Here is an 11601-nt window from a genome sequence, read left to right on the forward strand (position 1 = left end):
AATGAAAGCCCCTCTCAGGAAATGCTGGAAGCTAATGGATATACATGGAGATGCCAATTCATTTGCCTCAGCAATGTATGTTAATTTTAGCATGAGATTAATTTATGCATTTTGCAGTGGGACAAGATGATGGGGTGGGAAGGGGAGAGCTTTCATCCTGGCAGTGATTATTTCAGGTGGCAGAGATTATTAAGCACCTTATACTTCTTAAAAACAGAACAGTGGGTGAGAATGGGAGAGAGATGTTTAATTTAAGCAGATCCTCTAAACAAAATTAACTAATCACAGACTTATAACTGACCTGAACCATATTTGCAGACAGCTGCCCGAGGATCCTTTGCTTTGCCACAGCTCAGTAAGTACAGAGCCCTAGTTAGCAAATAGCTTGAGCCTGAGTCACGGAGGTTGGTGTGGTTTAAAAGGATTTCTGAGTTACGTGAGTGTGAAATTAGGAGTGCTGCAGTGGCAATCACACCTACAGGAAGAACAGCGGTTATTTGAGACTACAGTAAGCTGAAGGATGCTTTGGTAGGTGCACAGAGGGGGTGCAGGAAAGGACTGGCTGGTTTGTCAAAAAGTGCGCTGGTAGTCACTACAGAACTGCATGTGCTGTCAGGGCTCAGGGCGATGACTAAGTCTCTGCTCAGCTTTAGTGATGTGGCACTTACCATTGGCAGAGCTGCCCAACTCCTTTGGGTTTGTGGTTGTCCTGTTCAGGAAGAAAACTAATTCCGAGGCCAGACAGACGTCAGAGTGGGGGAGATGTTTGCCTGATGCGGAAAGCAGTGAGGGGACTGCGACCCTGCTGTGCACACGGGTGGCTTGTGCTTGTGTTATGGTCCCTCTCTGAGGTAATTTTTGACCCTTGTGTCCAGTTTCAATCATACTTGTCATAGCCATCAAGCTCTCATACAACATCCCTACAGCTCTCGCACACAGCTGCCTGCGTTAGAGGATAGATATGCCATTAACATTGCATGCTCTTCCCCATGGTAAATCTGGAGTTGCTGGGGCTTGCTGGTGGTGGGTGCCACCACACGGGCCCTCCACTGCCGGCAGAGGGAGGTTCTGCCAGGTGCATGGTGCTTGTAGAAACAAGGCCCCGATTTACACTTCCAAGTGTGGCCGTAAAGGCACGACTATAGGTATTTCAACTCTGAAACACTGCAGCACAGCAGGCTTCTTTCTGAAAAAGTCCTCTGATCTGTAAAATTACCAGCATTGAGGCAGCAGAAAGCAAAGCAGATTTTCCTTTATTTTTTCCTGCCTTAGAGGAGGAATACTCGCTTGGCCTTCAGTGTGATTACAGCCCATTTACCAACGCTTCTTTTTGAATTTCAGACCTACGTTTTGGAACACTCACAAACAAGAAGTGTTTCTTTTCAGAGTCTGGAGCAGTCAGCGCAAGGGTAAAGTTTATTAAACAAAAAGAATAGTTCCAGCTGAATTCACATTGTGAAATTACAGGTCCATTTAAAGCAAAATAGAAATGGTGGCAGGTTAAGGTCAGGGAAGGAAGATAATGACATCTGCGGCAAAGTGCATCCAACAACCGTCTTCAAATTTTTAAGTTTTTATAGGATGTTTTTCTTTTCTTTGTATATTTATGCAAAAAAGAATAGAACTAAAAAAAAAATGTACTAGATGCTGAAAGCAAGCTTGAGGCTTCCTCAGGGATTGCAAGTGGAGACATTATAAATGGTGTCTCAAACGCTGACTGATTTCAGAGCTGTGGGCTCTGTCCCTCCTGTCGTGGGCCAGGATGGAGGTCTGCGACCTTCCTGCCCGCACACATGTCCCCAAGGGATGTCCTCCCTGTGCGGCTGGCCAGGGCAGGACCCCGCGGGGCACAATCCCCATGAGGGCTGGCCCTGGCTGCACACTCCTTGCTTTGCAGCCATTGCCCTGATCCCACAGAAGTCACCTCAGTCCCTTTTGTTCCAGACTGCAGCTGTCAAAATGCACATTTTTCATGAGAAAGAGGGTTGCTACCAGCTTTTCACACTAGTACTTTAAATGTACTTTGCTCTTGCCACTCTTGCTACAGAGACTGGCTGTTACATCTCCTCCCAGGCACTGCTGTAGTGTCCTTCTGCCCCTGCTCTGAGGGCTCCCCGTTACTGTCACCCTAACACCGGGAGCTGAGCTAGAAACAAACCTGGGAATGTTTTCTAAGTCCTCCCTGCGTCAGCCCTGTGTGTTTGCCTGTAGGAGCTGTGGGAGATGAGGAGTCAGGAGAGCCGTATCATTACAGGAGGGCTCCTGTGCCAGGGAGATTGTCTTAAGGAAGCTCTCCTGTCACCTGAGGAGTCACCTATGGCCCTTTGAGATTACCAAAGGGACTGCCAGAGATTTTAAGAGACTTTGGGGCATGCCTTAGTGTATCTCTGTCTTGACACTACTGAATCCTACTGAGCCCTTCAAAACCCTGGCATTTAAACAGAATTTGTGTTTAGAGTTGTCCTCTTCTTAGGAGTTAAAGGAACCAAAAAAGGTAGAAATAGCCATTTCCCACATTGTCTTGTATGTAAAAATACCAAGCTCATAGTTGCCCCATTTTCACTGCCCACAGAGACATATGGGGTAAATTCTGGGGCAGAAAACAGGGATGGTCAAGTTGCCAGTGAAGATTTATTACCTGGACATTGCAGCTCAAATTCTGCTCTGGCTTGGTAGCACCAAGCAATGTTCTTCCTTTGCACAGAGGTGATGAAGGAACAAACCAGTCAGAGCCGTTGTTCTCCCTGAGCGTCAGAGGAGGCGTTTCCACAGGCCAGCTTTGAGCATGCCTTCAGGCGCAGCATGGCACTCGCTGCAGCCTGGCTCCGTGGCCCTGGTGCTGCCAAGAGTTTAAAACTAGCTGAGCCTCCCACATGGCAACATGATTTACTAAACCACTAAGATATTGGGTCAACCATGTAAATCATTTTAATTATTTCACTAAACAGGTTGTGGAAATAGATCAATAGAAAACATGGCATTTAGGCTTACAATGCTGTGCATTCATTATGGGAAAGAAATTATATTAACTGATTTAGGAGCTAATAATAACTGAAAATAACAATTTAATGGAAGCCTTCCAATCCTGCACTTTGAAAGCAGGATACAGCTATACACAGTCTACCCATTTTAATCTCAGTCAAGTATACATAGCAATTTTTTGACTCTCAGAGACATGTCAGTCAAGTACGAGTAACTTGCAGACTTTCAGCATCCCATAAATTACATTATAATAAAACAAAAACAAAGAAACTGTCAACAGCTATTTTTACATACTGGCAGGGTCACACAAAGCAGGCACATGAAAAATAAGAAAATATACTGCAATATAACAAAGTGGAGGTGTTGCACAGCAAGGGCTGTTTTCCACTTGCAATTGCTATTTCCATGAGACCATGGTTTGCGCTGCTGGTCTGGAAGGGCACTTCTCTCTCAAAAACATTGGGGTTTTGTCTCAAACATCTAAATACTAAATATATGTTATATACATGAACTATATCTAAAGAGAGAGAGAGGAAAACAAACCAGAAAAACCTAATCTCTGCTGTGCAGCGAAAGCCAGGTGTCACCATTCAGTAGCTGGGGTCAGCATTGCTCTATTACAATTATTTTACTGTAGCTAACCTAAATTTGGTACGCTGTGTCCTGGTTTTCTTAATGCATGCATGAGTCACCTGTGCTGTTAAAATGTTTTCTCCTGAAATAAGCTGTACATTGTGACTATTTAATGCATTATTGGCCATTGAGTAACTACGCCGAACCAAGCAGGCACGATTGTAGGCAGAATTTAAGCTGCAATCAGATAGTGCACCTATGTCACCTGCTCGTTTGAAAGTCTGCAGCCTACTGATAGGCAGTTGTCACATCAGCTATCTCCACTCCAGTTTGCAGGCAGAGTTAGGCTTTGCTTTAAGCCCTCAGGCTAGATAGCATTTGAATTATGCACTTCATTGCACCCCAATTAGCTAGGGATGCACGATGAAAATCATTATCTGTGAGTTTATTTGGGAAAACACCTTATTATGCTACTTTGTTCAACACATGAAGAAAAAAACGCACACCCTTTTTCTCCACTGAAAAAAGCTTATTTTAGAGCAGAGTGAAACTTCTGAGCCGTGACAAATGGTGCTGCTGCTGCTTATTCACCTGTCTCCTTGAGCTCCATCCGGCTGTTTTGGGAACGTTAAGTGTTGCTCAAATAAAAATAAATGGCTTCTCCATGACCGCAGAACTGACTGAGCACATTCGCCGTGCAGGCTGTGCAGCACGTCTGTCTCCTACTCCCACGACCCCACAGCAGGTGAGTTTTACGGTGTCCCCAGGTAAATGGCCCCTGTGACTTCCCACATCACCCCCTCCTCCTCCTCCCTCACCGTTTTGCAGTCCCAACCATGAACAACAGACCAGGCGGATGTTTTTCCCAAGCCCTGTAAATGCCAGCAGCAACAGCTGAGCACTGAATGAAGGGAAACGCGCTGTGTGAACACACGGCATTTTCATGGCCCTGAAGATGAGCAGTGCTTTCCCTGGTGCGCTCTGCTCCAGAAACATGTGGTGGCATGGTTTGAATTACCCCGGGCAATGAACCCAAACTTGGTTGACTTTTCCATGCACATTTATGACCAGGTTGACAAAAAGCCTTTGCTTTTGAGATGGTTTGCTTTAGTGAAATGCTTTAGTCTAGCATAAGTAGCATAAGACCTCTCTAGTCTTAAAATAATTAACTCTTGGGTTATTATATTTTATGGTCTTGAAAAATACTGCAAAAAGTTCAGCTTCTCACATTCGACACTGCAGCAAGCTGGATTTAGTTCCGCTTACTCAGTTTTGATACTAAATCACATTACAGTTCAGATTTTGACAGGTGCCCAGGGTGTCTTGCTAACTAATGTGTGTTTCGGTTTGAGCTCCCCAGTTTTGGTGGCAGCAAGGCGAGCCTTTCTTCTGTCTCCCTGCATGCTGGAAACCTGCAAGGTGGCCATATCAACAAGCCCACCACAGGATCAGTGCCGCGGTAAGTACTCAGTTTTGGTCTTCCTGCCTTGTCAAACCCTGCCTACGTCTCTGGAGACTGAAATGCCAGTGTTATTAATTATTAAAAGATTTCACTATATTAGGAATCTGGCTGCTGACTTCAGTGGGACTCAGCTAGCTCAGATACAAAGTCATTATCTCAACCAGCAACTTAACCATAAACTGAGGTTCATTTTAACCAGGATTGCAATTAGCACCTTGCTGTGCATTTAACTAACTTGAGACTTTCATACCACTATACTATAAAAGTTGAAATTATATCCAAACACTCTATAAAGGGATTATGCTATTATCATTATTTGTAGCACTAAATGATTATCTTTTTACTGTCTTGCACTGAATTAGCATAAATGAATCACAAACGTGAGTGTATTTGGTAAAGATCATAAAGTAACTGATGTTTCCTTATTCAAACTGTACATTTTCACTGTCTCATTTGATTTTTGTTGCCTTTAGCTTCTCTTGTGCACTTTCTCAAATGCTGCATTCCCCTCAGGGTAACAGATATTGCTGACAGACATGGTTTGGTATAGATCATCGCTCAGTTATTCCTTGGCCTGACTCAGATTTAGATGTGCACACATTGTCCTGGTCCAAAGATTTATCCATGTTCCCAAGCAAGCGCAGCTTGCAAGCTCACGCACTGCTTGCCTCAGTCGCAGCAAGGTGCACTGACTAGGTACGTCCAGCTTTCCAGAGCTCAGCGCAATGTGTGTTCAGTATAACAATGCAGGGTGTTAGTTATCAGACCCTTGGCTCCCATCTGGCCGTGCTGCTCACATCTAGGTCACAGCAACCCACCATGTTGCTCTTCGTGGGAGGGAAGGATGAGGTAAACCAAGGCGGGGTGTCAGTCCTTACACCAACCTTCCTCAAACCCAGCCTAACAACGCAGAAGCTCTCCCTGTGGGGCTGATGAGACATTTTTAAAATTGCACAGACAGACAGCTGATTTATGACAAACTGACAGGTATCAGTGATTTGGATCAACTCTGACAACTCTGGAAGCATTGAAATACAACTGTCCAGAACAGTAAGTAAGTAAATAAATTATAGCCTATACTTTAAAAAGAGGTTCTGCCATGGGAATTTAGAAGTAAATCTCATGTTTACCATAGACTATGAATACAGAAGCACCCTATTAAAAAAAATTAAATTAAAAACTGTTATAAAAACCACGGCACTTGGAAATCAGAAGTATCCTACTAATTTTTGCCGAAACAGCTGACCCCTGACAGCCTAAATATCAACACCTGCCTAGGTACTGTGTAGATCACCCTAAAACCCAAAATGAGTCATGATACTCACTACTGTATCAGAGCAACTTACAGGCCTGAAAAATATTTAGTAATGAAGAATTCCTATTCAAGTTTGTTAAAAAAAATCAATTACTTCAGATTTTCAAGGAAAATGACAAGAAAATACAAACATAAGAGCTCATTTTGTGTGGCTATCTGTTTTTTCATCCTGCATTACACTCCCAGGGTCTTACCTGTTGCTTCTTATTTCAAGGATATTAACACAGAGATGAATTAAAGTTTTTGACAGATCTGGTCATGGAATAGAAAAAAATAATAGCTTAATCCCCCCTTTCCCATCTTCCCCAGAGTAAATTTCGAATATGCCCTATTGAAAAAGTATATTCCTCAATTGAATTGTAAGCATTTCTGAGTTATTTATCAAGACCTAGGTCATTTAATTAGTATTAAACTACAGATTATTTTCCATATGCGATTTAAGAAACATTTTAACAATAACAGGAAACCAAATCTATAGGCAACAAATAGGGAAATCCATTAACTAACTACAGCACAGTCCTCTTCGATTTGACTCTTAATGTAACTGTGATTTGCCTGGAATGTCCATAATTGCTATAATTAAAAGGCTGGCAGTCACCAGAGGAAAAATAGGAGATTTCAATCCATCCATTGACATTAGCATGAATCCTTAAAAAAAGCCATCTTGTTCAGTGCTAAATTTTGGATTGTCATTGATGCAGCTCTGAACCACGTATTTTTCCCCAGCTGGCTCCATTTATAATAATAGCCATCGTTTACTCAGCAGAGATTGTTGGGTTTTCATGGTCTAAAACCAGGAACAAACCCCCTCCCTTCCTCTTGCCCATCCCCTGTCGAACTACATGGCCGTGCCCAGAGAAGGGGCACTGCTGCTGCTGCTGCTGCTGCTGCTGCTCTGGGCCAGAACAGGGTGATATGGAAATCCCTCAATGGCCGCCCTCCTGCTGGCTGGGATTCTTCCAGCCTTCCTCTTGTTTCCGGTGTTTTAGGGCCTGTTAACTTTCCTGTGGACTAATTGTAACTGCTCCTGTGTGAACAAACCCAAACGTCCCACGCGTGCACACAGCCCTGGGCTCTGCCTCGGGGCGTCTCGCCGGAGAGCGAAGCCCTCAACCGCCCAGCAGCCCCCTGCATCGCAGCTCAGCGATTGGCAGTGCTACACGGCTGCCGGGGGACAAAAATGCCACAAAAGCCCAAAACAGTGAAGAAGAAAAAAAAAACTCACATCTTTTCTCTGCTGTAAGTGAATATTTTATCATCAAAACACTCTTTTATTAACCAGCAATAATTGGCATATGTTGGTATTTTAGCACTCTCCCACGGCTTGTAGCACTGGTGTCCCTTACCTGGTGGGAAGAGCCCCCAGGTGATGCAGGCGGTGTCCCCGCGAGCTGGCAGCTCACCAGGCTGCAGAGGCTGAGCTCCGCACAGAACCAGGCAGCACACTTGCTTGCTACAAATTAATATTCTCCTAACAACCCCCCCCCTCCAATCAGTCTTTACTAAAAGCATTAATTAAGACTTTAACATTTTTGATCCCATCAATTTTCTGTTCTCTTCTTATTAAATAGATGTACTAGGGGAGTCTGAATAATAACTGCCCGAAGTTTGGGGATAATGAGTAAATGAACTTTGCCAGCCTTTGGCTAAGCATGAAATTTACTGCATAGTAACAAATGCAACAGAGGCAGCTCATACATTAACCAACCTAGTTTTGACACACGAATTTGGAAGTACATTATTTACTTACTAATTCTAAGTGAGACTAGGCTCCAGAATGTTTTATGTAGGAAATGAAAAATGACATGTTCAGTCAGTCTTTTGCATTCTCCATCACAGTGTGAAGCTGGTCGCTCACCCATCTTGTCTTCAGTGGGGCTCTGGCCCTCTCACCAGCCACAGTGATGTTTTCAGGACTGCACACTTTATTTTCCCTGGGAATTTTCCCAGAAAAGGAGCATACCAGGAACTAGGTAATTTTGCTTTTTACTTGCTAGGTCTTGGCACTTTGAAGGTCACCTGTGTGCTATAAAACTACTTTTGTTCCATGTACTTTTACATGTGCATGGCTCTAGCATCAGCTCTGTTACACTGTTGTAAATCCATTCATTTTTGCAGAAATCCATTAACTCGCAGTGAATTTATAGCAGTATAACTGTGAGCAAACTGCGGCTGATGGCGCAGACTGGAAATATTACAAGGAAAAGTGCAAAGTTCTATTGATTTTTCTCTCAGGAAAAATGTGTGTTTCCTTATGATTATATTACAGATGACTCAGCTCTGGCCCCTAACAGCCATCACTCGTGCTTCCCAGCTCGCCTGCTTGCTGCCTTTGCGAGGAGCTGCTGACCGTGCTGTCCCCGGTGCAGGGACCAGGGGCTGTCCCCAGGTGCCCGGGAACGCACCCACCACCCCCGGTGCTGCAGGACTTTGTGCCCAGCTCTGCGTGGCACTGCAGGACACACAGCGCCTGGCCACGGCTCTGCAGCCCGAGCACTTATTCCTAATCGATTCTGACAGCAGACACCACGAGGAATGCTGAGATTTATGAAAGAGCAAGATTTGCCACTAGCCTCTGTCCATTAAAGGTACAGCAAAACCTCACTTTGCCCTTTGTAAATACAATCAGCAGAAGTGAGGCAGTTGCCCTTTTCAGAAGAAAGAGCACTCTCAAAGGACAGATGTTTTAGCAAAAGTCCTTAACGCACTCACAAGCAATAAAGCTCCAAATTCTTTACATTTTTCTATCACAATGTTTCTCATTCCTTTAAGTGCTTTTTAAAGACTAAATACTGTACCAAAAGCAGTGGCCTCCTCTTTAGACAGTTATTTCCCCTGCACTATGCAAATACGGGGTTAAACATAGGCTGTGTATTTTTCAAAAGTGCTGGCCTGAATGTGGAAACCAAGGCCGCAAAACCTGGAGGACTCATTCTGCACATTTTTGAAGGCAGAAATATAACAAAGGTAAAGGTAGAGCCAGGTTATCCTGGCAATCTGCTCCCTTGTTGAAGTTATCCTGTGTGCTGGGAATGAGTTATCTCTGTATGTGTGCACGTCTTCACTGGAAAGAAAAGATGCCTATTGCTCTTGTTAGAAGAGATTTTTCATCAAATCCTCAGGTTATTGTTTAGTAGTTCTGAGGTTTTATAGTGAATTGGAATATAAGAATTGTTATTCCTACTGCGGCACACTTAATTCTGATCTCAGAAAGGATAAAAAAAGTTATTTTTAGTGGCAGATTTAATACTTTTTCACCTTTAATGTGATTAAAGTCTAAAAGACCTTGATAATTCTACTCCTGCCACTGCACACAAAACTTCCAGTTGCTGCCACATCCCTGTGCAGGCAACAGGCTACAATACAAAGGGAAGGACAAATGCGAGATGATGTATTTCCTTCCATGTTTTCTGCAAACCACACAGCATGCAATTGGAGACATAATGTACTCTGTAAGTGATGAAACAAAAGTATCAGAGCAAACCAGATGATCTGTTTACTAAGAGAGCACGCTGAGGTATGGCTCCAGTTGAAATAGAAGCATAACTATTCCTAGATAGACACGCTCCACGGCTTTAAGCGTCAGCTATTTATTTAGATAAATTTAGGCAGATTTTCTTCTTCCTCTTGTGGAATTTTTTTTTTTGTTTCTTTCCCTTAGAAGGAAGACGAGTCACTGAGAAATATTCACTGCCCTTGGGAAAAAGCAGCAGTGATGATGAGCTCACCAGAGGACCCACAGTTCAAACCCAGGCAGGTTTCACTTTCATGACCAGCCGTTACTCTAATGATTAGAGCTCTCATGACATTACAGACTCCACACATACCTCTGCATTGAATAATTGTCCTTGAACAAGTTCCCAGACATGAATGCCGGTATTAATTTAGGTGTGGCCTGACAGTCAGATCTTTTTTTCCACCCGTTTTTCCTTTCAGGTTATAGAAGACTGGCCCTCCTGCGCGCATATGGAAGCCAAGGACCGTGCTCTTCAGTTCTCATGCTCTGATGCACTTCCAGGCTTGCAACAATCACTTCCCCCGACTTCTTCCAAAGAGCAGTTCTGCTTTTTGTGGGATGATTATGGATTATTCCCCAATCCACGGGCTACTACAGCTGGCATTAAGGAGATGGACATTTTACAAAGATATTACCACCTTTGGATCCCCATGGTAAGTTTGCCCCACTACAAGAGGGCTTTTATTACCACAATGTAGTAGCATGTATGAACACAGATGTGTTTTAGTCTCGCACCTAGTGAGATGCGAGTGGCACAAATCCCTCACTATTACTGGCAGTCCTAGAAAAAGCAACTTTTGACCATCTGAGAAACTGAAAATCCCTTCCCACCCTCCTAGAAGAGGACTCAGGTACGAGGTAAGGCAATGGCACGGCCTGCTTTTGCTCCACTGCTTCTGCCGAAAGAGTCCTGCGGGCGCTGTAGCTGTCACTTTACCATTTCCACAATTAAGGTCCTTTCTAAAATGCTACGCAAATGAAAGGATAAGAATCACAGTCAGACATAGGAAATTTCAAAGTACTTCCCTAAATTCAGCTAAAGACAGTCGTGTTTCTTTACCAAGTCATCCTATTATCTCACTTAAACCCTAAGCATTTTGGAACAGAAAAATAACTGCTGTATTTACTCTAAAAAAGCCTTTTGCTTCATTAGAGGAAAGCTCACTTGGTAAGCCAAGTGACACAATTATGTAATTTTAAAAATCTGAATGTATTTTAGTCAAATATTGGAACCAGGTCTAGGGAATACAACATTCCAGATTGATTCATTTTTATTTTCATTTTCGACTGCCTGATTCATGTTTTTTCAGAGAGGCCTGCAGAAAACCAAAGCAACTTACCTTAAATGCGCAACACTGTCACACTGTCCATCTGACTAGATCTTGCATTAACTGCCCAGAGATAACTGGTGTCACCACAGGAAAATGCAGCTATAGCTTGTGACTAGCTGCCAGCACATTCTGCTGTGGGGGTTTGGCAATACGTGGGGTGTGTAATAAATAACTGATTTCAGGTTTATTTTATTTGTGGTGCAGCTTTCCTCAATTCTCTGTGCTGTGACAAGGCAGGGAACAGAGACAGCCATGAAGCCTTCTCAGGGAGCTTCTGGACACAGGTAAAGGCAGACACATCTGTAAAACTTTTATTTCAAAATCTTTTTATTCAACTGTTATTCAGCAATATACAATACAGTTTATAAACAAATGTCTTACCTTGTTTCCAATCTTCATTTAAAAATAAATATTATTGACA

The 11601-nt window shown here is 43.3% G+C and overlaps 1 protein-coding gene across 16 annotated transcripts in view; it reads left to right on the plus strand.

The window, feature by feature from the left end:
- LOC142603684 (uncharacterized) overlaps positions 1-11601 on the plus strand; it is a 45057-nt gene that overhangs the window by 29549 nt on the left and 3907 nt on the right. For 6 of the 16 annotated variants that reach the window (XM_075765574.1, XM_075765573.1, XM_075765571.1 and 3 more), the window contains 5 exons: positions 1342-1409; positions 4094-4300; positions 4916-5014; positions 8602-8920; positions 9994-11530. In XM_075765574.1, coding sequence (XP_075621689.1) covers positions 1342-1409; positions 4094-4300; positions 4916-5014; positions 8602-8874 — 647 coding nt within the window. In that variant the 3' untranslated portion in view covers positions 8875-8920; positions 9994-11530. Of the gene's footprint in view, positions 1-1341; positions 1410-4093; positions 4301-4907; positions 5015-5530; positions 5714-8171; positions 8306-8601; positions 8921-9993; positions 11531-11601 lie in introns of those variants that run through there. The other 10 variants (XR_012837578.1, XM_075765577.1, XM_075765569.1 and 7 more) reach the window with 9 other exon arrangements.

The sequence above is a fragment of the Balearica regulorum genome, chromosome 13 (assembly GCF_011004875.1).
Source record: "Balearica regulorum gibbericeps isolate bBalReg1 chromosome 13, bBalReg1.pri, whole genome shotgun sequence".
NCBI lineage: Eukaryota > Metazoa > Chordata > Aves > Gruiformes > Gruidae > Balearica > Balearica regulorum.